The 26,703-nt window shown below is 42.4% G+C and overlaps 2 protein-coding genes across 2 annotated transcripts in view; both read left to right on the forward strand.

Moving 5' to 3' along the window:
- LOC134657873 (solute carrier family 2, facilitated glucose transporter member 8-like) overlaps positions 1-13,518 on the forward strand; it is a 71,758-nt gene extending 58,240 nt beyond the window's left edge. The window contains exons 6-9 of the mRNA XM_063513454.1: positions 6,677-6,809; positions 9,652-9,881; positions 11,855-12,049; positions 13,186-13,518. Coding sequence (XP_063369524.1) covers positions 6,677-6,809; positions 9,652-9,881; positions 11,855-12,049; positions 13,186-13,461 — 834 coding nt within the window. The 3' untranslated portion in view covers positions 13,462-13,518. The remainder of the gene's footprint in view (positions 1-6,676; positions 6,810-9,651; positions 9,882-11,854; positions 12,050-13,185) is intronic.
- A 3,352-nt stretch (positions 13,519-16,870) lies between these two features.
- LOC134658188 (trypsin-7-like) lies at positions 16,871-25,704 on the forward strand. The gene is made up of 7 exons (XM_063513797.1): positions 16,871-16,898; positions 18,264-18,495; positions 20,532-20,713; positions 22,181-22,278; positions 23,097-23,264; positions 24,348-24,463; positions 25,596-25,704. The coding sequence occupies exons 1-7, from the start codon at positions 16,886-16,888 to the stop codon at positions 25,702-25,704; spliced, it is 918 nt and encodes a 305-aa protein (XP_063369867.1). The 5' UTR covers positions 16,871-16,885.
- Positions 25,705-26,703: the final 999 nt, after the last annotated feature.

Consider the following 26,703-nt stretch of genomic DNA (forward strand, 5'->3'; position numbering starts at 1 on the left):
TTAAGGCTCTAAACTCAATGTAGGTACCTAAGCCAAATACCTTTTGTTGTACTTCGTTGTGCAAGATATTAAGTAATTGACTAGAAGCATAAACGAGGATTTGTACCTTTCCCTAGTCTAGTGTAAATTTCATTTAATTTTGCATGGGATTTTTCGTTTTAAAAGTCCCGCTCGGCGTGCTATTGAAAATCCTATACTAAAATAGACATAACGCAAATGCGAACGCACGTCGCGCTATCGAATGTAACACTAGGGGTTCTTAAGTTGCAGTATTCGAAACTTGACTAAACGAAAAGCGAATAGAAATAAGCAACAGCATCAGCACCGACAGCACCCATTGATAGTTTTTTAGCGTTATCTATTGAGGTCGCAAACTATGAGCTATGAGGAAGCAATTAGTATGCGACCAAAGTATACGGAAATTGGGAGACACCTCACGGATAGGTTTTTTGTATGAGTTGTCAACTACGACGAATTGAAGCAGGGTAATGTGGTCACCCTTTAAAGTTAAGATTGACGGTTGATAATAGACTTTGCACCTATGTGATTAATCGAACGAGCGAGCGAAGCGAAGCGAAGTTCTTACATTCGACTTTGAACACGCGGCTGGCTAGCGGCACGTCTCGGCATTTCGATGTTTTTAAGCTGAACTGTCAGAAGATAGTTTGATACTCAATAACTTAAATTTGTTCTAATTTAAATGAAATTGGGTAAACGTGTAGTCGAGGGCATTATATTTTAGTCATTAAATTATGAGCAGGCCCGATCAAGAGGTTATTGAGCTAGAAGAGCTTAGAAGGCCAAAAAGCTGTTTGTGAGGGGTCTTGCTATTCTGGTCAGTTTTTTGCAAGAAACATGGTCGAGTTTAGTATCAAATGAAAGTGCTCGACTTACAAGTGTAACCCCGAAGTGTAACGCCCCGAACTGAGAACTCGCGGTTAACCAAAAATTATATAGCGATTGACTTTGTTGCACCTATATACTTAGGTACTCGTATAGTGCGACATAAAATAATAGAAAATAAATGAGGGCGCCACTTTCTACGTACCTGTCACATTTTTGACGTAAAATGCTTACACATGACAACAATTTAGTATGGACATTTTTGAGTTCCATTTTATTTAATTTCTACTATTTTATGTCGCTCTATAGGCGGCAATGGATCAAAGATCGCGTGGATTTATTGCAAGGTCTGTGGAGCCTTTAACTGATTGATTTAAGCAAAGATTAATATGTATATATAGTTGGCCAAGCAGATCTTGTCAGTAGAAAAAATGTAGGCGCGAAGGCATATGGTCTCATAGAAAATTTGAGTTTCGCGCCTTTTTCTACTGACAAGATTTGCTTTTTTGCATCAATTTTGAAGCGCCATTTACAAGTTTAGCGTTAAGTAATATAGATGGCGCTATTTTTTCGAATAAAGGGCTTCGTATACGGCTGTCCCTCCCCTGGATTTAAGTCACCACCATAGAGATTAAAATAAACTGTATCTGTGCTAAGCCGAAATATTTCTTGTCAAATGTCACATACATATATTATGTTTATTCTATTTTATTTTTATCTTGCTAATTATTTCAAAATGGTAAATTTAAAAACGATATTATAAAAGTGTAAGTCGAGCACTTTCATTTGATACTAAACTCGACCATGTTTCTTGCAAAAAGTAGTAAAATTATGGCGAATTTTATCTTACAATTAGAAAAATGGACAGGATACTTATATCAAAAGTGTGACAAAAATCGTCAAGTGTCATTGAAAGTAATGAATTCAGAAATATACCTATTTCGTCCTGAATTGGCCCCAAACGGGAATGTCTGTTTTCCAAAAAACCTTCAAACAGGGGGGTGTCACTCCGCAGTTTAGGTACATTTGGCCGGCGCGCCCATCGGACAGGCGTATGGCAGTGGGCTGCCGCTCGGCGTGCACGATCGATGGTCGTGTCACGCGGCGCTCGCGCAAAATTGAAAATACACAATGGCTTCGAAACTTACTTCCGTGAGAATCAGACATACTGACTATCTCCGGATAAAAAATGTATGTTTACATAATCAACGTTTGTTATTCCTACATATTTATCTTAAAAATAATAAATCAGTGGGTATAAAGTCAATTTTTTTATTCGGTGACTGAAATGACAGTTCATAGTATGAAATGACATTTTATGTTCATACTATGAACTGTCATTTCAGTCTACCGAATAAAAAAATAGACTTTAGGTATAAAAACTTGTCAAGTGATAACCCCGTGCCGACACTCACAGCTCGGTCATAAAACTGCGGCGCGCAAAGGAGATTCACGGTTCATGCGCGGTTATAAGTTTCAATTTTGCTTGCAGGCGGCGATATAGGTGTAATTTTATACCTAAATCTGACTTTTGTGAAGGAGTGAATTTTCTGTACGGTAGTCCTATTAGTTATTCTGTGCTTCAAACTAAAAGGTCGTAGATTAAAGCTATGAGGAACGTATGGTTGTCAGGACCATATGCGGAAACTATTCAGTTACCGCATATCTATTTTCTGTCTCTCGTCAAAATAAAGATTCAAAAGACAATGGCAAGGCCTTTTATAGGTTTCTGAACGGCTAGAGGATATAGAATGTAAAAGAGCGCCATCTACATTTATTTTACCTGTCATATCCCAAGGGCTCAAATATGAGCCGTAAATAAATTTTCCAGATTTCCCACGATATTCAAAATTTCAACTCCCACGGCTCAAATGTGAGCCATACTGGGAGACAACGACAAAATTAGTTTTCGGGTCCCGGGATCGGACAAGTTAATATTCGCTTATGCCTGTGACTGGCCGTATGCCTATTACAAAATATTAACCTAATTTGTTCATTACAAAACACAAAAACTAGAAAAAAATACCTTGAATACGAAAATCCCCTGTAGTCGCGTCTTTCATACATGATTCCAATGAATAGTGTAACAATTACAACTTGAAGCACACTTTTTCATATTTTGCCACTTGTGGTCTCGTTAAATATATAACACACTATAAAATTTTCGCTATTTAAATCAATAAATTGCGTAAAGTAATCATCTCAATCAATCAATCTTTGGGTGTTATGGCTCCATCGATATTGTCGATGATTCCGCCAACGTCAAGGTTTAGGAAGGCACGTGCTTTATGAAGACAATTGGCCGGTGAATATCCACGACGCAGTTCACTCAGATGAGAATCGAATGTAGATCTACCTACAACCAGGACAAAACAAACATACATTATTAAAACTAACTACTACAAATACAAGTTATTGTTTTTTATGTGTTTAGCTAAGACGTTCACAAAAGGGGAGGTAACTAATGTAAGGAGGAAATTAATGTTAACCGGACGGGGATTTTAGGGGGGAGGATGTCATATAAGGGGGTAACGAGACGATTACAATCCCAAAATACGTGTTCGAGAGTACCCTCCGCCAGACCACATTCACATAGAGAGTGGTCTCGAACACGCATCTTTTTTAAGCGAACGGGGGTGCAAACGTGGCCCAGTCGAAGGCGAATGATCGTTGATGTAATGTTCTTCGGCATTGACTTCCGTGCACCAGAGAACCACGGCTTATGGAGAATATCTGGTTGGATACTGCGAAAATGTTTAGCAATCTGTAGTTGGGTAGTTTGCCATCGGGTGTTCCAGGCATCCCGCAAGTGGGTCAGAGCTTGGGCCTTAATGTCGCGAGGAAAGCATCGGTCATACATGTGGTTGCCAATCGTTATTGCTTCTTTAGCGTATTGGTCGGCTATCTCATTGCCTGTTATTCCGCTATGACTTGGAATCCACGCCAATATTACCTGAATATTCTCCAAATGACATTTGTAAAGCACGTCTTTGATTTTTAAAGTAATGCTGAAGTTTTCTTTAGCATGAAAAGGCCTTTTGACTATATCTTGCAAGCAACTCAACGAATCAGTTAAAATAATGGATTTATTAAGGTGGTGGGAATAAATGTAAGACACGGCCTCCAACAATGCGACTGCTTCTCCGGAAAATACCGAGTTACCAGGAAAGTAAGTAATCATCTCAAGTTTTGGAATTGAGAATGACAGTGACATTGACAGCGTGACGTTCGGTCGTATTGTAGTCTGAACTCCTAGTACAGAGTTAATACAAACAGTCCAAAACGCCTAAGATTTTAAACTTCCCGCTATGTTTTGAGTATGTTTGCTACTAATAAACGTAAAAAAAAAACACAGGAGTGTTTTTCGGAAAGAGACTAAAAGTATCCCAAAGTAAAATAATGCTTGCAGGTTCGTGCGTGTAGAGGGGCCATAAAGCGTTCCCTTTTATTATAATTTAGTCTACTCAAACTGACTACCCGATTATTGCCTGTGAATGTGTGCGTAGACGTCATTGAGAATATCTCCGTCTTTCTCTAAGACGCAAGCGTGAAAGGGATAGATCTTGGTAGCATCGAACTTTACGACTTTTGACCTCTTCCTCGGTTATGGTAGCCTGGTACTTTTGGTAAACATTTGTCTTAATAAATCACTGGTCGTCGGTAGCATATCGCTAATAGGTACGGGGCAAATGACCTCTTCTTCGGTTATGGTAGCCTGGTACTTTTGGTAAACATTTGTCTTAATAAATCACTGGTCGTCGGTTGCATATCGCTAATAGGTACGGGACAAATGACCTCTTCCTCAGTCATGGTATCCTGGTACTTTCTGATTAATGTTTGTCTCGTTATGTCGCCATTATGTCGCCATTATGTCGCCATTATGTCGCCATTATGTCGCCATTATGTCGCCATTATGTCGCCAGTATGTCGCCGTTATGTCGCCAGTATGTCGCCGTTATGTCGCCAGTATGTCGCCGTTATGTCGCCAGTATGTCGCCGTTATGTCGCCAGTATGTCGCCGTTATGTCGCCAGTATGTCGCCGTTATGTCGCCAGTAAAAGAGTATAAAAGGCAGGTGCGGACCGCCGGGATTCATTCATTCTTCAACCATCGGCTAGCAGTGACTGGTTCTCGGGCGTTTAATATTCGGTGAGCAAAGTTCCTCTACTACTGTTACTATGTTTGTTTTCGCTTGGAATTATCCTGGTGAATTTAAGCGTGGAAATGGTGTCTGTGTTTGGTTTTACGGGGACAATATCGTCGTAAAGCTGATCTTAGACTTTTGTGGAGATTCTTTGTTACCATGTACGGGATTTAAATATAGTGAAGTTTCCTACGCAGTGTTTTTCTAAGTGCCGCCACGTTATGCAGGGACAATATCGTTGCATAGCAGGGACTTGGAAGGCGTGTCTGTGTTTGGTTTTATGGGGACAATATCGTCATAAAACTGAACTTAGATAATGGTGTCTAAGGGAATTTCACTTCTGTGTTTAGTTAGTTTGGTTTTCTGAGTAGTTTGGTTCGTAAAATTGAACCTAGTTATTTTAGTGTTTTACTATGGGGTCTTTTGCTATATTTTTCAAAACCAGATCATTGTTTGGACTGACTGTTTGTCCAGCTGGACGGCTCACCCCTTGCGGTGTTAAATGTGAGCTGTCTAGGAGTCTTTTTGTTCCAAGAGGAGGGTTATCTTGGCACCTTCTCTTTACCAACATAGAAGGTGAAAAACGTCTCCCTCCTTAGCTCTCCAATGTCCAGCTGTTAGATGAATAATGGGGATGTCACATGCGCATCATCCGGAGTAATCTGGGCCCATTTGAAATCTACAGTATTTGGAGGCTTCGTATATTAAATACATTTATTTATACCACTTATATACATAATAGGGACCTGTCTTACCCATGTTGCCACCCTGCCTCTGTGCAACCCGCCAATATAGTATATTTTTAACAAATAAACTTAGTACTTCGTTTATACTTCTAAAAGACTAGAAATACAGTTTATATTTTAGTTCTGGGGAATGGAAATGGGATTCGCATCCCTAGTTTTTGAAATAAAAAAGAATAGTAATTTTGATGACTGATGGATACTTTGACACTTCTTTCCATAGCCATCTAGGTACGCATAGGTTCCGAAGTGTTGGTCATAGCCCGTCTGGCTAAAGAGTAGGGTAGGAGTTCCAATTGACCTTGCTGATTGGACTAGGAGCCCCCAGTCCTGCATCGAGCGTATGGGTAGCATATTTCGTATAGAAGCTGGTAGTTAATAATATTAACTTGAAATGCTAGGTGTAAATGGGCTTACCCCAGGAGTGCTACTCATATGTTATCCCGGAGGCTTAATAGATTGTAGCAGGCTTTTACCAACCCCATTTTTAAACTCATTTTATCAAACATATTTCTTTTATATTCGTATTATCATATATGCTGCATTTACCTAAATAATATCATTTGAAGTAAAATATAACTCCATTTACATTACACTAATAAATTCTGGTAACTTTTGGTACTATTTCTGTATTTTAATAAATTATTCTAGTAAGTTACTCGTTAGCATCATATATAGCGTGCTTCCAATATCATAATATATTTTTCCCTAATGTCCAGGTAATTGTAAATAAAAACAGAGTCCAAAATTTAGCTGATACTCATTAAAGAACTTAGGGTACCGCGGTTCATTTCGAGGGGTCCTAACGCTAGACTAGACGATCACGACTAAATCACATGGCCAAATTTCAGGGGTAAATCTAAAGGGGGTGTTTATATGGTTAGTTAAGTAAGTAAGTAGGTAGTGGGAGGTTACATGCCGAACTAAATGATGACTTTTATTCCAGGAGGCACGCGAGGCTCTAGCGTGGCTGCGTAACACCAGCACAGACAACAAGGACCTGGAAGAAGTCATCCAACAGCTGGACAGGGAGGAACAGCTGACCAGGTCCATGCAGAAGGCCACCTGGATGAGCATAGGTTAGTACAATCTAATTAACACCAGCACAGACAACCAGGACCTGGAGGAAGTCACCCAACAGCTGGACAGAGAGGAAAAGCTGGCCAGGTCCATGCAAAAGGCCACCTGGATAAGCATAGGTTTGTACAATCTAATAAACACCAGCACAGACAACAAGGACCTGGAAGAAGTCATCCAACAGCTGGACAGGGAGAAACAGCTGGCCGGGTCCATGCAGAAGGCCACCTGGATGAGCATAGGTTAGTACAATCTAATAAACACCAGCACAGACAACAAGGACCTGGAAGAAGTCATCCAACAGCTGGACAGGGAGGAACAGCTGGCCAGGTCCATGCAGAAGGCCACCTGGATGAGCATAGGTTTGTACAATCTAATAAACACCAGCACAGACAACAAGGACCTGAAAGAAGTCATCCAACAGCTGGACAGAGAGGAAAAGCTGGCCAGGTCCATGCAGAAGGCCACCTGGATGAGCATAGGTTAGTTACAATCTAATATATCGTTGTCTGAGTAGGTAGGTACAATACAAGCTTAAATTGCCTTCTTGAGCTTACTTCTAGGCTTTGTGTAGGGCTTAGCTCAATTTGTGTAAGAATGTCCTATAATATTTATTTTAATTTACTTAATACTGATTGACATCTGCATCGATGACGAAGACCTGGGGTCTAGCCAAAATTATACGTACCTATATATATCGTCAGGTGACAAGCAAAAGTCACTAATTACTATAAAATATTTAAACAAAAATCAACCTTCTTTTCGTACTAATATGGTTCACTATGGCTATGAACTTGTGGTGGTACTTAGTGAGTTTTGCTTGTCACCTGACGATATATCGTTAGCCTAGGAACCACATAATACCTAAGTATTATATTCTTTTTAATTCTATATCTGCTTATCTATTTATCGTCGCCTAATAGTGACAGTAAAAACTTTACATAATTTGAGGTGTGACCTCCCCATATTATTTACTGTTACTTACCTATATTTTATAATATAGGTATATCTGAAAGCAAGTTATTTTATTGATCAATAAAAATTACTGACGTCAGAATGTGCCAAAAAACTAATAAATAACAATATCCTCATTTCGCGCCATTTCATTTTAGTTGGACCAGATATAAAATAATTAATTTGAATTTTAAATTTAGCAATAAAACTCTTTGCATTTATAATGGACTCTCAGACATCCAAACAAAATGTAAAAATAAATAAGTCTATTTTTATATCCTGAAGATTATTTAAAACGTGACTGGTAAAGGTAAAGGTCAACTCATCAAATCAAAATTTAAACTATCATCTTCAATAAGTAGGTAGAAAAACGTAATTTTTCTCGAGTACTCGCGGCGACTGCAACTCGTGCACTCTTCTGGCCAAGGCAAGACGTAAAACTTTAGACAAACCACGGGCGGTAATTCGTTAAGCCCCAGATCGCATATTTTATGGCCCTCATCTTCGGTTCGGGCCACAAACACCTGCGATCTGGAGCATTCACGAATTTACCTCCTAGGTATGTAATGTACTACTTATTACCGCTTCAGGGGTTTTAAATAGAACTCTGTGCCATCGTGTAATAAAAACATACGAATATAACTTAACTAGCTGCTGTTCAAACTACTTCGTAACTAACATCAATATCATTATAATTTATATATAGGTGTGTGATTACTTACCTCAAAAAACAAGTCGAAACACGAAAGTGAAACCGCTTTAGACTGATAATATGAGTGAACTATCCCGGGACAACTAAGATAGTAGGTTCGGACTCAGCCGGTGATGGACATCAATGTAACTGCCCGGGGTTTTATTTCTCGTTTATAATGAATCTTGTCACCAAATGGGTTCAGCAATTGGGCGTACGAGTACCTACTGCTGTAGTTATACCTGTTACATATATTTTATTTCTATATGAACGATTGTATTTTTGCCATACGAATAAAATAAATAATGAATCGTGTGCGTACAAGAAAAGCAACATTTTGCTATTTACCGCCTTACAATTTAAACGCTAAATATATTGTTTCTAAAGAGGCTACTATCAGACAATCTTGACAAATGAGCTAGGCGTAGGGGCTAAAGCCGTCTGGTAGATAAATCGACGGGCCACTTAGATACTCGCAGCTGGCTAAACAGGATTCGAATACAGTTCTAGAATCTATTTAGAATGTTTTGAATGTTATGGCTAAGTACCTAAGTGGTAAGTGAAAAACAAGTAGTTAAGTACAGTCAGCCACATAGGGTCAAGCTAACTTTGCACCGACTTAAACAGAACAAAGTGAAGTCATTATAAACGTCAAATTCACATTTTGTTATTGCAAATGGCGTGCAGAGTTATACACGTGCGGCACGTGCCAGTTTAATAGCCATTTTAATATAATTTTATGAGTACGAGATTCATAATATAGATTATAGATATTATTTGTAAAACCCCTGACCACAACCATTTAAAATAATTCCCTATCATTTAGGTACTATACCTCAGTCTGACTCAGATCATTATTGACATGACACTATTGGCAAGTAACTATTCATATGCAGTTATTATTTAATTGTCCATGACAAGGGCGTCGCCAGGGGGTGGCAAGGGGACTCAGCTGCCTCCCCCTAGAGAATAAAATTTGTATCTAAATGTATGCCCCTCCCCCTCCTCTTGGTCATCGGCCATATCAACTGCTTAAAAATTAAATATTTCTAGCTTATATTTTCCCCCAAATATCATCAAACTATACATAACTTGAAAGTAGGGAAGTATCTATGTCTTTAGTATATACGATAGAATTTTTTTTTTTGCGTTTGTTCCTTCCTAAGAGCTCTTTTTAAAAACGTCCTTTCCATTTCCAGTGCGCGACAAAACGACCTTCAAAGCATTTCGAATATCTCTCAACGTGATGCTGTCCCAAGAGACCTGCGGTTACCTGGTGGTCCTCATGTACGCGGGATCCATCTTTGAGCAGGCTTCGGAGTCCATCAGCTTGAAGCTCAGCCCTAATAAGCAGACCATTGTGGTGGGGGGCATACAGCTGCTTGGATCTATAGTGGCTAGCTGCATCGTTGAGAAAACTGGACGAAAGGTAAGATAATAATGACGGATGCAATCAGGGTATTGTTGGGAACCATGCTATCTCAAGAGAGGCTTGGTAAATATGTACGCTGGCTCCATATTCGAGCAAGCCTCGGAGTCCATCAGCTTGAAGCTCAGCCCTAATAAGCAGACTATTGTGGTGGGGGGCATACAGCTGCTAGGATCTATAATGGCTAGCTGCATCGTGGAGAAAACTGGACGAAAGGTAAGATAATAATGACGGATGCAATCAGGGTATTGTTGGGAACCATGCTATCTCAAGAGAGGCTTGGTAAAGATGTACGCTGGCTCCATATTCGAGCAAGCCTCGGAGTCCATCAGCTTGAAGCTCAGCCCTAATAAGCAAACCATTGTGGTGGGGGGCATACAGCTGCTAGGATCTATAATGGCTAGCTGCATCGTTGAGAAAACTGGACGAAAGGTAAGATAATAATGAGATGATAATGAGGGATGCAATCAGGGTATTGTTAGGAACCATGCTGTCTCAAGAGAGGCTTGGTAATGATGTACGCTGGCTCCATTTTCGAGCAGGCCTCGGAGTCCATCAGCTCAGAGCTCAGCCCTAACAAGCAGACAATTGTGGTGGGAGGCATACAGCAGCTTGGATCTATAGTGGCTATTGACAGATGCAACCAGGTTGATGCTAGGAACCGTGTTATGCCAAGAGAGGCCATTTGATGTGGAATTTACGGTAATACATTAAAATACTCATAAATACTATCAATTTATTCAGTTCTAATCTATCTTCTCTAATCTTAGTCAAGGAAAATTATAACTGTTTTATCCAAACGTGCCTAAACGCAAAGCAAGGGCAAACCGCAATCAGTCGTAATTGACAACACTGTAAGGAAAAACCTAAACAAATGTACAGGAAACTACGTTGCTCTGAGTGACAATACCTCAAACTTCGGGAAGTTTTCCCCCTACGACCTACTGATTCATCTTTTGAAGGCGACTCTATATCAGGTAACAATAGCTTTAAGTTAATTCCCTTGACAAGATAAATACGTCAATTGTGGTAGTATTGTGATATTCTTCGAAAAATTGAGTCAATCCAGTTTGAAACTTGCACAATATTTTGTCAATAAAATTAATCCCGATGTGTCAGCAAGATCATAAAATTAACAATTAATCATTTCTATCACGTCTGTGGACGAACATCGGTAAATAATGTAAGAAGGAATGGTGTCATTCATTAAACGTAACGGGCATAATCATCATCTTCCTCGCGTTGTCGCGGAATTTTGCCACGGCTCATGGGAGCCTGGGGTCCGCTTGGCAACTAATCCCAGGAATTGGCATAGGCACTAGTTTTCACGAAAGTGACTGCCATCTGACCTTCCAAACAAAAGGGTAAAGTACGCCTTATTGGGATTAGTCCGGTTTCCTCACGATGTTTTCCTTCACCGAAAAGCGACTGGTAAATATCAAATGATATTGCGTACATAAGTTACGAAAAACTCGAATCATTGGTACGAGCCGGGGTTTGAACCCGCGACCTCCGGATTGCAAGTCGCACGCTCTTACCGCTAGGCCATCAGCGCACGTAACGGGCATAATCAAACCGAAAAAAAAATGTAGGTAGTAGGTACCTAATGTATTTTTTGTTCGTCCATAGTATCATATCTTTTGGTCCAGAAGTCTTCCAGCTAGGAACTGAACAGTAAAATCAGATTAAAACTGATATTCTATTTTGTCGCTGGCCAAGGCCGACTAAGATGAATATTTCTCTGCCAGTTCCTTAATTCATCATTATATTACATTTGCTCCGTTCGATCCACATTGAATGTTACCTATACTTAGATTGGCTACACCGATTTCTTTAATTTCTTCTTTCCTTTTTCGATCCCTATACGCTTTTTTTTACGCTGCGTTAAAATTCTACGAAAGTACAAATTTGCAATTTTAAGTAATTAAATAAATATTGATTTATTATTTAAGCGCATAATCTTGTATTTCCAGTGGCTCCTCGCCGGTACCTCGTTCGCAACCGGCGTCTCCATGCTGGCTCTGGGCGCCTGGTTCTACATCACCAGCGTCGGTTTCTGGTTGCCCGGCTGGTTGCCAGTACTAGCCATGTGTCTATGCATCTTTGCTGATGCAGCAGGCTACCAACCCGTGCCTTATGTCATCACTTCAGAGTTGTTCTCGTTCCAAGTAAGTAAAGTTTATTGTCTTAGTTATCCAAAGATGCAAACAATTTATGGGCCACTCCACACTAGCGTCTCCCGAGCTTCGACGTCTAGATCTACTCTGCTACGAATCTGGTATGGCTGCTTCTCGACGCAACATTGGCGCAACTAGGCAGCGACGCCATTTTCCATATCGCTGACTATACGTCGATGCTCAAAAGACGCTATTGTGGGATAGCCCTAAGAGCCACCCCACACTAGCGTCTCCCGAGCGTCGACGTCTAGCCAACTCTACGGCTGCTGTTCGACGCGACGTTGGCGCAACTGCGCAGCGACGCCATTTTCCATATCGCTGACTATACGTCGATGCTCAAAAGACGCTATTGTGGGATAGCCCTAAGAGCCACCCCACACTAGCGTCTCCCGAGCGTCGACGTCTAGCCAACTCTACGGCTGCTGCTCGACGCGACGTTGGCGCAACTGCGCAGCGACGCTATTTTCCATACTTCCATAGCGCTGACTAGACGCCGACGCTCAAAAGACGCGCTAGTGTGGGGTGGCCCTAAAGGTTCGAGCTGTCTTCTCTTCAGGAACGATTCTCAATTCCAGCAGAAGAAAAGATTGAGTTATTAAAGCATTCCACGAGTTAACCCATTCAATTGATATGATATTATAAAAGTAAATTATAAAACCATTTTATAATAAATGTACCTGCGGAAAACCGAACTAGGGAAAGGGTAGCAGTAGCGCGGTTATGAATAACCCTTACCGGGATTCGAACCACATCGGCTTCATAGGCAGGGTCACTACCCAGTCGGACAGACCGGTGTCGTGGCTCCTAACCGTGGTGACCTGACATAGGCCGACTGACTGACTGGCTGACTGACAATCCGACATACATATTTGGAACGACCGACATTTAAATTCAAAATTCGACATGACGATAACAAGATAAAAATCAGACATCTTCAAAATGTAAGATCCATTAGGTACCTACCCATAGTTCGTAATTTTAAATGATAATTTCACCGTATCGGATAATTTTGAAACATTGAACCTTTAGAAGGCAATTTAAACATCTCACACAGAGGGAAATTTAAAAATTTCAAATTATTTTTAACTCTTTTTGTAACCACACTAACACATTTACCTTTTTTCCAGCACCGAGGCATGGTAACCTCCTTCGTAAGCAGCGTTGACGCCCTCAGCGACTTCCTCCAAACGAAGGCCTACGACCCCCTCCTAAAACTCCTCGGCATCCACTGGGTCTTCGTCATGTTCTCAATAGTCTGCTTCCTTGGCACACTGTACACAGTATTATGGGTCCCTGAGACTAAGGACCGCAGCGTAGAGGAGATCTACGCCATTCTAGAGGATTCTAGAAAGAAGGAGAAGAGGAAAGATGTGGAGACGGGGAAGGAGGTGTGTCGGTTATGATTTTTGAGTAGGTTGAGGTAGTGTGGTTTTCTGAGGCTGTAAATTTTTATTTGAGCTGTCCGCTCTCTAATATGTCTTGTAAATCTATGGACTACCACCAACAGAGACTGTGATCTGGGCGATTATTAGATTGAGTATTTAGACTTGAGGTTACCATACATTGGTGCTTCGTTACTAAGTAAGCAAGCGCGACTACTCATTTAATATTTTAATCTACAAAAACAACACAATGCAACAATAAACTTTTGTAAATAAAACAGTGAACCTAAAACCTATATAGGTAGGTAAATAACATCCGAGTGGTGCGTTTCGTAGAAAACTATTTTAGAAGTAAAATAGTGCCTGTACGATCTTTTTAAACGTTTAGTATTATTATCATAATCTGTAGGTGGTAGTTTACGTTTGTACATCGTAACACAATTCGTGTACCAATGTTTTTATTATTTGTATGAAATGACGTCCAGTGACCAGCACGAATAGTGTCAGATCAGCAAGTGCAATACCTATAATTACAATGTGTAACTTGGTTAAAAGAAGATTAGAATTCCGTCTAAGCTACTTAACTCTGTGCCATATTTTCTAAATATCATATTTTTATACCATTTGACATAGGACTGGACTTATGGGCAATAAGAATGGGGCATGAATGGGGCCGGTACAGCGGTGTGACATCGCTACAACGCGATTGGTTGATGAGTTCGCATCACGCGCGCGATTGGTCGCAACTAGTTGTCTTAGACTGCACGATTGGCTCGAATTTGCGAGTGACACCGCTGAACTAGTACCATTTGTAGTTCCCGTAAGTCACGTCAATGCCATTTGACGTTTATTTTAGGCGCTTCCACACTGTCACTTGCCAACTTGCAGAGTTAGCGTAGACGGACGAGCGTACGAATACGTACGAATTTGACATAATTAGGGTATCTACGAAAGATATGTTTTTTTTTTATGATGCAGCGCTATCTGCGTTAAGTTTTGCGTGTTAATCCTCATTGTATTTACAGCCGTTTTAACCTTATAAGACCCAGGGCAATTTTTGTATTTTTTAATTGGAACTTTTTATTTATTTAAGAGTTCAAAACTCGAATTGAAATTGTTGAAAACGCACGCTGGAACTTACGAGGTTAACTTAGAAAATCACACAGAACCTTGTCGCAATCACATTTTGCTCAATCCACTCGTGCCTTAATACGTATGACGTAATGTTTAATATGACAGGGTTCTTAGGCATATATGACGCCTCTGCGCATAGATGATGTCCTGCGAGATAGCATATAAGATGGCTCGTTGGCTTCACATATCGGCGCAGTTGTACTTATTAAGTTAAAACGAAGTGGCATAGAATTAAATTTCCTTGACCGCAGGCCGTACCTACTCGTACATCAATGGTGCCTTCGCATGCCTGATAATCTTTATTGGAAAACGTTCAACCAAACCTTCAGTCTGCCTTGTTGAACATTTGAACGCACCTTAATTATTGTTTTTGAAGTGAAAACTTTTTTAACGGCGCTGTGCACTTTTTGTGATGGGGAAAAAAATTTAAACTCGCGACAGGTCACATGACCGTAAGATTCGTAAGACGTAAGACGGACAGGTAACCTGATCTAAAAACTGTTACAATGTCATTGAGTTTTCACTTCTGCCGGCACTCCCGGAGTGCAACCCGTTGTTTTTTTTTATAGGTATAAGCTGTACTTAATTAGTATTTTAACATTTTTGACAAGCACGCCGATTAGATGTGGATTAAGAGCGTGTCTTATATGCACTATTTAGTGGGAGGCAATCTATGACTGAGCAATGAAAATGAATTACTTTGAAAGAACAAGGTGACCCATTTTTATTGCTTAACTATGAGGGTAGTTTGATCGAATGTATGTAGAACTCGCTTCGCCTAATGATAACGATTGTGATATTATTGACGAATATTAATGTTTAATGTTGGTATTTTTATTTGTAAGTCTATTTTTATGACAATAAAAGTATTTTATTTATAACGATATATTATGATTATGATGTTTATTATTTCTAAACCCTACGTATCTTAAGTACCTACCTACCTAATTTAAATTTAAAAACAGACTAACTGAGATCCCTCTCTATGTCACTTTAAGTTTAACCTTTATGTACGAACGATTTTAATCAATTGAACGCCCAAATTCCAAAATAAGGGCGTTTTGAGTTAGGTTAGGTTAACTTTTTACCATGGTTCGGGCCAGCGCCTGGCACTTTAAGTCTCATACCTACATATTTTTTTAATTTACCTATATATCTATAATATCCCTAGGTCAATTTCTGTAAGACTGATAAAAAATAAGTACAAGTTTATTCAAGTAGGCATATTACAATGCGCTTATGAACGTTTATATTTATTTAACTAGCACGAGTGCATCGCTATACAATGTCTCGCACGCGATATATAGACTATCCATCTCGACCATCTCTTTCTAATTGCGAGATACTTTCGCGGCACACTCTTACTAGACTACCTACCTTATAAGAGTTATAAGCCTACTAGGTTATATTTTTTCTTTTAGGTGTTCTAAACTAATACAATTCCAGTGTTCGTACTCTATAAGGCAATAACTTTTTACGACTTTCAACACGGCTTGCCCAATATGTATTTACAATAGGTGTGATTCTGAAGGTGGACGTTGTGAAATGATGAGAATATGTGGCTTATTGTGTCTGGTATTCGTCTTTGGGACTATAGATGGCGCCATGGAAAATTGTAAGTAGTATCATAATCATTATCACTAACCCCACTACACCATAAAAGTCTCCCGCCGCGTCTGTCTGTTTGTATGTTCAGGATTAACTAAAAAAATTACTCAACGGATTGTCATGCAGTTTTCACCTATCAATATAGTGATTCTTGAGGAAGGTTTAGGTGCATAATTTGTCAAGGTTTACCCGTGTGGAGCCGGGGCGGAAACTGTCAATGCCAAGTGTGCCAAATCAGTGCAATCTTAGCGTGGTCGGAATCTACTACTAATAAGTATTATATAATGACTATTTCTTTCACAACCTTAATAACTTACCTTACCATCCATAACCAGTTGATTTTTCGGGCCCCACGGCTGCCGTGCCAGTCGATCTACGCCGAAACCGAAAAGACGACTCACAGCTACCGAATGACACACAGAGGCCCAAACCCGACGCACAGCGCGCTCAACCCGACGCACTCCGCCCTCAACCCGACGCTCAGCGCCCTCAACCCGACGCTCAGCGCCCTCAACCCGACGCTCAGCGTCCCCAACTCGAGTTAAAGAGTCCCCAATTCGAGCTAAAGAGTCCCCAATTCGAGTTAAAGAGTCCCCAATTCGATTTCAAGAGTCCCCAACCTGAGTTGAAGAGTCCCCAAATATCGTTGAAACCTCACAAGCCCTCGAAGCGTCACGAAATTGACATACAGCGTTACCAAAATATGTTGGCGCGGGGTACGTATGTAATATTTGATGTATTTACAAAAAGTATTTATAAACACAATAAGTATAACTTTTGGCATAGGTAATATTTACCTAGATAATTATTATACATAGGTAACCAATACGCATAAAATGACTCGACTTACTTACCTACTTAATATTTTAGGCTAAACGGGTAACAATTAGGTACCTATTTAACCTTTTGGACGCCAATGACGGATATATCAGCACCGCAGGTCCAACGCCAAAGACGGATTAATCGGTCACATACCACAGAACAACATATACCTACGTGCACATGCATAAAGTTCAATTTCAGTTTTGACACTTCGGTGACGTGGCGTCCGAGTGACAGCTTTTGTGTTTGACACGGCGTCGAAAAGGTTAAGATAGGTACCTATTAAGTATGTTGGTTTATCCATTGAAATGTATTTTTCACCTCAGCAGATTTTGCTCACGGTTTTTAAGTAGCAAAGTACCCTTGTTCGAGCTGAGGTGAAAACTTAATTGTTGGTATATCTTAAGATAACATGAGTGAATAGAGGTAAGTGATGAAGAAGGAATACATTTTTCGGGTTCTCTAATATGTTCTCACTGCTGAGGTGAAAAGTTTTGTGAACTACACGAGATCAAAGTTATTTACATCTCGTGCGCTTTTGAGTCCCTTACTACGCTCAAGATTCTAAATTAGATTCACTCGCTACGCTCGTGAATCTAGTATAGAATCTTAACAACTTAAAAACAGTGAGCAAAATCGCATTTTGCTCACTGTTTTTAAGTAGCAAAGTACCCTTGTTCGAGCTGAGGTGAAAACTTAATTGTTGGTATATCTTAAGATAACATGAGTGAATAGAGGTAAGTGGTGAAGAAGGAATACATTTTTCGGGTTCTCTAATATGTTCTCACTGCTGAGGTGAAAAGTTTTGTGAACTACACGAGATCAAAGTTATTTACATCTCGTGCGCTTTTGAGTCCCTTACTACGCTCAAGATTCTAAATTAGATTCACTCGCTACGCTCGTGAATCTAGTATATAATCTTTCGCTTGCACGGGACTCAAAATAAGCAGTCGAAGAAATATCAAACTTTGATCTCTTGTTGTACAAATAACTATTAAAACAATTATAGGTACCTAAGCTGTACCTACTTATCGGGCTATGCCTACACAGAACATACTCAGCACTAAGGAATTTCCACTAAAAGGGGCAAATTTCATTGTAAAATTTACCACTTTGTGACTTGTGACAGAGGAAAGTCAGAGCTGAGGTGGAATAAACGAATCCTATTAACTCCCCCTAGGGCGGTTAGCAGGCCGTTCAAATCAATCAAAATTAAACCTTAATTTATTGACTCAAAGTCCTTTATTTACTAAACACAGATCACCCCTCACCCGCCAACACCCGCCGTCGCCCCCACAAGGCCGCCGGCCGCATCCGCAACGACCACGACGTGCAGTACGAAGTGGACCACCTGTACATCCGCAGCGGGAATCTGACCGACACTCTCAACTACCCGTATATGGCGGCCGTGATGGTCAACGGGAGGCTATGGTGCGCGGGGGCCATCGTCGACGTCGGCTGGGTGCTCACGGCGGCACATTGTCTTAACTAGTAAGCACCGAGTTACAAACTTTCGCCGCCAAAGAAGGTCAGCGGCATGTAACATAGTCGCATTTTTATCGCCTGTCACGTAAGCAGTTACGAAAGTGACAGCCGATAAAAATGCAACCGTGCTGCCGTTGATCAGCGCCAGTGGCGTAGCTAGGCGTGGACGAAGTGGGCTGTCGCCCACGGCCTTGCGCCCACGGGGGCCTCGCGCGAGGCGCCTTCGGGCACAGTGAAAGAAAAGGGCCTCGCAGATGCGATTTCGCCCACGGCTAGAACAGTTCACGCACAGAACAAGTAGAATGGCGATGCGAGCAGGGTACGTGTCGCCGCGGGGTTTTGAGCAAACGCTCGCATGCTACTCGCCCGCGCTGACCGAAAATGAAGTAAACATGCCTTTTGCGCCACAATAACGTTCAGATTAAGAAGCCAGACGTCAAATCTGTTTAAAGGAGGCGTATCCATTCACCACGCACACAAGGCGCTAGCTAGTTTTTACTACCGTTGCGCGAGTGTTAGTAAATGTGGAGAGGAACGAGCGGCGACACCGGTTCCGATACTAACTGTGCGCGATAGCCATTCTAGCCTCTTTAATATGTTCTGTGAGTTCACGCAACGCCACTGATCAGCGCCGTCGATTGGTGAAACGTGCGTTCCGTGGTTCGCAGAGGCCTCGAGTGTCACGAAACTCACGAACGAATCTGTCAAGCTATAACCTACATTGACAAATCACTCCCAATCCCTCAAGGGATTAAGCATTAATACCTAACTATTCATTTCAGGAGACTTTCTGCTGAGAGGGTCAGGTGTATGTCGTGTGCCTGTCCCTCTTAGCAGCAAAATTGCAATCACATTGCAGTTTACTCATGACACTAATATATACCTATATTTCCTCATATGTCCAAGGTGATCACCTAATCTGTCACTCACAAACATAATGATTCTCTTACCTCACATGTACGAAAGATTAAAGGATGACTCACGCTAGAACGGTCAGGGCCCGGAACGAGGCTTCCGACATTTCTTTTTCTGACAGGTGATCGGTGACCACGTGATGCTTTCTATAGAAAACTTAAGTATCGGGCGCCCCGGCCCGGGCCCGCACCATTTGTAGCTCCTTTAAGGATGACTCACGTTAGACTGGCCGTGTCCGGACCGGAGCTTCCGGAGCTTCGTTTTCTATGGAAACCATCACGTGATCACCTTTTTTTTTAAATACCACATCGGTGGCAAACAAGCATACGGGCCGCCTGATGGTAAGCAGTCACCGTAGCCTATGGACGCCTGCAACTCCAGAGGTGTTACATGCGCGTTGCCGACCTTTTTAAAAACCTGTACACTCCTTTTTTGAAGAACCCCATACTGTAGACCCTCGGGAAAACCTCGGAAGGGAGCTCATTCCACAGCCGGAGCGTCCGCGGGAGGAAATTCCTCTAAACCGCACAGTACGCGACCATTTAGGTTCTAGGGTGTGTGGATGAACACCCTACCGATGGCGAGCGGTGCGGTGATAGAAAGCTGCCGTTGGCATCATGTCAAACAATTCTTCAGAGCACAGCCCATTGTACAGGCGGTAGAGCGGCAGAGCCCATTGTACCTGTCATCAGTCATAAAAAAGTAAGCGCCGGAAGCTCCGGCCCGGTCAGCCCAGTCTATTAAAAGCTGTTTCCCACTGACGTCCAGTTTTTTGCGGGTACGGTTTTCTACAGGATCCCGTTTTAGTAGTAAACGTGCTAATATAGTAACGTTCACACGAGCATTCTGTTTGCGGGACACTGCATGCATACTACAGAAAACTGGATCCTGCAGAAAACCGTACCCGCAAAAAAATTTTACGTCAGTGGGAAAGAGCTCTAACGTGAGTCATTCTTTAGGGCTCATTTAGACGATGCGAGAACTCGCATGCGAGTTTCATTACATTGCGGGTTTTGATCGGTCGGTTGAATTGGACGTAACCAACAGTCCGCAATGTAACTGAAATCGCATGCGAGTTCGCGCGCCGTCTAAATCAGCCCTTACTTACCTAAATCCTCCGAACTCAGTGTGTTATCAGTGCTCTCCGTGAGGCAACTGAACCGCTACGTGAAGGTCCGCGTGGGCAGCGTGAAGCCCCACGACGGGGGGGAGCTGGTGGACGTGACTGGGGCCGTGAGGCACCCCAAGTATGAGGAGGAACCGGTGCCCCATGCCGACGTGGCGCTGTTGAAGCTACAGGACAACCTTCGTAAGGATATTTATGGTTACCTATAGTTGAGTTAAACCATAGACTAGGAATCCTCTAGACGGAGTTTAGAGCAATTATTTCATGAAACCGATGCTGCCAAAAATACTGGGGTGCGGGGAACGAGGTGAGCGAGTCCCGTCCCGTGATTGGTCCGTTCAAAGACACGGACGTCACACAAAGACACTTTGACTCGAAAATGGAGTAAAACTACCGTATATTTGTGGCAGAGGGGGAAGGGGGGGGGGCAGGGGGGAGCTACTATGCTCAGTCTGGAGGATGTCTTGTCTGTGACTTAAACACTCGCTGCACAGGAATTACGTAGTGTGCTCTGTTATAGGTACATAGATAGGGAAGAGGTGAGTTAAAACAGAGGTAGGTTGAAACAACGTCAATTTTGAGACATCTTTAACTGTTATAGAGCTGGAACAAACGATGATTAGCTGCGTCCCACCATCCGCTGGCCCCTTAATTTAATATGCGTCCTTGCCTCAAGAGGATTGACAAAATTGACGTTGTTTCAAGTTACCTCTGTTTTAACTCACCTCGGTCTCCCCTACCTGCGGTGGATGGCGTCCTATCTCTTTCTTACTCAGTTTTCTAGAATGCGAAGGTGGCTGAATTCTGAAACCCTCAACAGTCAATCGTGCGTCTCTGTTCAGAAATGCTGGCTTAGACACTATATCTTAAGGGGCCCACTGATTAACAGTCCGCCGGACGATATCGGCCTGTCAGTTGTTCGGAACTGTCAACTTTTTGTTCTGACAGGCCGATACCGTCCGGCGGAGTGGTAATCAGTGGGCCCCTTTAAGGGTACGTTCAGATGACGACTACAACAGCGCGTCAGTATGTGCCGCAGTACTTGCGCAGTAGGTATAGTGCGTCAAGCAAATCTTGTCAGTAGCAATGTACTGCAAATTAAAGTAGGGTAACACCATGTAACACTCAAAGAGCAGAATTGCGCTAAGAAAAGCAGCAATGTACATTGAACCAAAACGTGTTTATTTTTCCGCCCTTCATACGTCAGTTCGAGTGAATTATCATAACCTCAAATTTTAGTAATGTTTACCGTCAACGAGTATGATTGTACATTGTAGGCACCTTAGCTTTGCTTGAGGTCATGCATAATCTTCGTATTTAATGGTGAAAGCAGAAATTTCTCTTGAAATAGAAACGATTCAGAATGTAAACAATAAGATGATGGCTGTCATTCACGATCCACATTCCACAGATAACACACAGATGACACGCGATTTTGGAATTATTCGAACACAGTGTTGCTAACCCGCGATTTTTCAAATTTGCCGCCTTTTACTACTGACAAGATTTGGTTGATCCAGTGGGAACCGTGCCACCTACCTACGTGCGTACCTACGTGGGAAACGTGCAATGTCAACTGTCACTTTCCTTGATAAAATGAGGTAGGTACTTACAATTTTTGATCAAAGTTAACAACTCGAAATGTTTCAGAATTCTCGAAATACATAAACTTGATTCGGATCTATGACGGGTCCCGCGAGCCGTTTGCGCAGAGCTTCATCAACGTGGCAGGATGGGGGGCCACCTCAGTGAGTACCCACTTTAATCCACTATTGCAGCGGTCGGCAACCTTTTAGCAGCCAAGGGCCACATAGTAGTTAACGAAGTTGACGTGGGCCGTACTTTGCTAATATTTATGACATTATCAGACATTGTCGTTTGTCAATATTACATACAAAATAGCCAGGGAGGCTCGCGGGCCGCAAGTGACAGGTTCACAGGCCGCATCCGGCCCGCGGGCCGCGGGTTGCCGACCGCTGCACTATTGGTTAATCTTGTTGCAAAGACATACATTCCACTGAAAGTCAGTTCACAGCAGCCATTAGTCAACCTTTTTTTAATGATTCACAAAGACGGTTTTGCCTTGTAGCACCGCGCCGCAAGATTAATTTAATTAAAGGTGACGTTAGATGGCAAGATTATGTATCTATACCAGGATCACCTGGCAGGCCACCTAAAAAACCCCTTAGGCCGCAGGTTGAGTATCGCTGGCTTATTAGTGTTGCATGGACAGATTAGGGGCTAATAAGTTTTGGACACCAAAGAGGGGTTAGGGGTCACCTACCTGATACGAATTCATAAGAGTGCCTAGTGCACATGTAAAAGCAAAAATGACTCAATCACGAGACAAATTATACGAGGTGGACGGGTGCGATAAAGAAAGCTGTCGAAATGTCGACAGGCTTTTGGTTTTCCCCGATGCCTTGGCCTTTGATCACCTACTGCCGACGCACAACGGTCAAAGCCAAGAAATCGTTACCGTACCTCAGTATTTGCCAATTTAAAATGATAGTAGAATCTATATAGGTACATCTTTATTCCGTAGTAAAAATTGTTTCAATCCCAGGGTTCAGAAACGGCGTTCCGCGAGCAGACGTCGAACTTGCTGGTGGCCCGGCTGAAGGTCCGTACTCGCCATTACTGCGAGGACGCCTACCAGCTGGTGAACGGCTTCCAGTTCGGTGACGACATGTTCTGCGCGTCTCTGAGGAACGGGACCAGAGATGCTTGTCTGGTAATGATCTTACAAAAGAGTTTTTTGACGGTAGCATAGCGGTTGACGGCACTATAGAATATATACCAACTGGTCGAAGGCTTAAAGGCGAAGATATGTCGGGTAGGGACCTCATCTGGTAACTACATAATTACATATATAATATGCAGAGTAAGAGTAACCCGGCTGAAAGTCCGCACCCAGCATTACTGCTAGAGGATGCCTACCAGTTGGTGAACGGCTTCCAGTGAAGATGTTCTACGCGGCTCTGAGGAACGGGACCAGGGATTCTTGTCTGGTAATCTTAAAAAAATCTTTGTGGACCTTTGTGGATGTTCGATGCTCTCTGTTACATCTAGACATAAAATATCAATGACCAGTTGTACGAAAGCCATCGTACATCTGTCATACCTTTTTTTATATCTGAGTGAATTATTATTATTAATCTGTCTGTGATGTAACCCGCACTAAGTAATAGTATCGCACCTAGTAGGAGAGAATCACCCGTTCTATGCTCCGCCATCCGTCTTCCAAGTCCACTGTCATCATTATTGTAAGGCCTGAGTGGACGCTCATGTTGGGCGTGCAGCGGGGCGGGACGTGCGACGTGCATGTTAAACAAATGCAAGCGTATAGGAGCGGCCTTAGTGCACGCTGCTCAAATTACTCCTGACCTCGACGCCACGCTGCACGCCCCGCCGAACGCGCCGCTTCGAGCGTCCACTCAGGCCTTACACTTAGTGTTTTAATTGTCATTGGAACCCATAATATGTGATAAGTATTAGTACCGTACTACCCTCTAATAGGTACCTATGTAATATACTATTTTTAGTCTTCTCCATGATCACACAAGCTGAAAACAGCTTGCAACGTCAATATGTATTTAATACAGTGCAAAGATACGGATTTCGTTGCGTGTTCCATTTTCTAAAACTTTTGGCTGTGGCGGCGATTCCAGTATTCGTTGCGGATGGCACGCCTATATCGTGTCATACGCAACACGTTAAAAACATTGATCACACGCCTGTCGTGCCATACGCATCGAAACGGTCAATACACATTACACGCGACGGCGGTAATCAGTTTGAATTTATTTGTTGGTAGTTTGACGCAGGCGCTCCAGCGGTACAACACAATGCACTAATGGGCATCATGAGCTTCGGACCCGAGCGCTGTGGAGGCACGCAGCCTGCGGTCTTCATCAAGGCTCTATACTTCAGGTACTGTTGCAGCTATTCCAGCAGTTCAACACAATGCTTGCTTCGGCCCCGGCCGCTGTGGAGGCTCGCAGCCGGCGGTCTTCATCAAGGCTCTATACTTCAGGTATTGACTGCAGCTAAGTATTCTAGCAGTTCAACACAATGCTCTAATGGGCGTCATGAGCTTCGGACCCGAGCGCTGTGGAGGCTCGCAGCGGGCGGTCTTCATCAAGGCTCTATACTTCAGGTATTGGCTGCAGCTATTCCAGCTGTTCAACACAATGCTTGCTTCGGACCAGAGCGCTGTGGAGGCTCGCAGCCGGCGGTCTTCATCAAGGCTCTATACTTCAGGTATTGACTGCAGCTAAGTATTCTAGCAGTTCAACACAATGCTCTAATGGGCGTCATGAGCTTCGGACCCGAGCGCTGTGGAGGCTCGCAGCGGGCGGTCTTCATCAAGGCTCTATACTTCAGGTATTGGCTGCAGCTATTCCAGCTGTTCAACACAATGCTTGCTTCGGACCCGAGCGCTGTGGAGGCTCGCAGCCGGCGGTCTTCATCAAGGCTCTATACTTCAGGTATTGACTGCAGCTAAGTATTCTAGCAGTTCAACACAATGCACTCATGGGCGTCATGAGCTTCGGGCCCGAGCGCTGTGGAGGCTCGCAGCCGGCGGTCTTCATCAAGGCTCTATACTTCAGGTATTGACTGCAGCTAATGCTTTGATGGGCATTTTAAGCTGCAACTCCAAGTGCTGTAAAATGCTCTTACTTCAGTTTTTTTTTTATAATAAAAAGATTCCCCCAGTTGGTAACCGGGTAGCTAAGTTGGTTGGTAGTGGATCTGTGGCTCATTTGATAATCGTTTTGTCGGTAAAGTCGACGACGCATATTCTTAATGAACTCTTCTCTCATTTTTAACCCCCGGCGCAAAGAGGGGTGTGTTTGACCGCTGTGGCACCGTAGCTCATAAACGGGTAAACCGATTTGGATCTGGTTTTTTTATTTGAAAATAGGTTTTCTAGCGCTCTCTGGTTCTTAGAACTAATTTATCAAAATGTTTTATTAACACTGCGTTCGAGCGCCAAACTGCCTCGACAGGAATGGGTGCCTTTCAACCCTTGGTTAACAATCTACCATTTTTATTTTTCCAGGGATTTCGTGAAGCACACCATAGTTCAGTACAAGACGACCAGCGAGCTAATCGACGCCATGAAAGAAGCGGAGAGCGCTCCGCGTCCGCCCATATTTGGGATCCCATAAGCGCATACATATAGCGGACTACTTTCGTTTGAATGTTAGGTATATGAGACATTGAAATAATAAACCGGAGCGGAGTTTACTACGGAGTCGAAAGATTTTTTTTTCATGGTACCAGTCGCCATTAATGCCGTTACACACTACCGCACTGCACCGCAACCTTGGTGCGCCACACCCATAAGTGAGAGCGAGAAACAGATATAACAGATATCTCTTTCTCGCTCTCACTTATGGGTGCGGCGCACGGTGACATTGAACGGTGCGATTATGTGTTAAGGCTTATAGATTTCCAAAACCATAGGTACTAGTTATAATACAGGAAAGATCTATACTGATTGTAGTAGAGTTTGACAGCTGAAGTAGTTCGCGCTGCACTGATTTATGGACTCGGAGTTATGGAAATGTGAAGTACGTCCTAGATTTAAAAGGTTAAAATATGAGAAAAAATAAAACACGATTCACAAGCAATGGAATGTTTATAAATTGCAATGATAAAGTTATTACATTATCAATATGTAAGTACATGCCTGCCTCGCGCAGCGTTGCCTTCGCGTACCTCGGTTAGTAACCGTCCCTCATAGTCAATATTATTTAGTAATCCAAAAATAAACCCAAAAATATTGAAATCCGAGCCAGCAAAGGATTCCATAATGAAACCACGAGTGTATCAAGCAGTTGCAGAAGAATCCTGAGCGTAGCGAGGGCTTCCCAGCACGATATGCAAAGATTATTTCAAGCAGATTGCACTTTTTCTGCAAATAAAACTGAAAGGTTTATAGGTAGGCAATAAATTGATCTATGAGTGATTTTACGCCTATCCCGACACAATATATACATTTTTATCATAATATATAACTCTCAGGGGTCATTCGTTGGGGTCACAACCGTACACCGTAATAGGAACAAACAAATATAGGCCTCAGGGTAGATATATTTATAATATATTCATGAGTTATTTTGTTTTAAGGGGCCCACTGATTAACAGTCCGCCGGACGGTATCG

The sequence above is a fragment of the Cydia amplana genome, chromosome 21, assembly GCF_948474715.1.
Source record: "Cydia amplana chromosome 21, ilCydAmpl1.1, whole genome shotgun sequence".
Taxonomy (NCBI): Eukaryota; Metazoa; Arthropoda; class Insecta; order Lepidoptera; family Tortricidae; genus Cydia; species Cydia amplana.

Excerpts from the sequence above, each read along its gene's own strand:
- LOC134658188 (XM_063513797.1), top strand. Across the intron at positions 22,279-23,096 it reads CAGGATGGGGGGCCACCTCA|GGTTCAGAAACGGCGTTCCG; the intron begins GTGAGTACCCAC and ends TTTCAATCCCAG. Across the intron at positions 24,464-25,595 it reads ATCAAGGCTCTATACTTCAG|GGATTTCGTGAAGCACACCA; the intron begins GTACTGTTGCAG and ends TTATTTTTCCAG.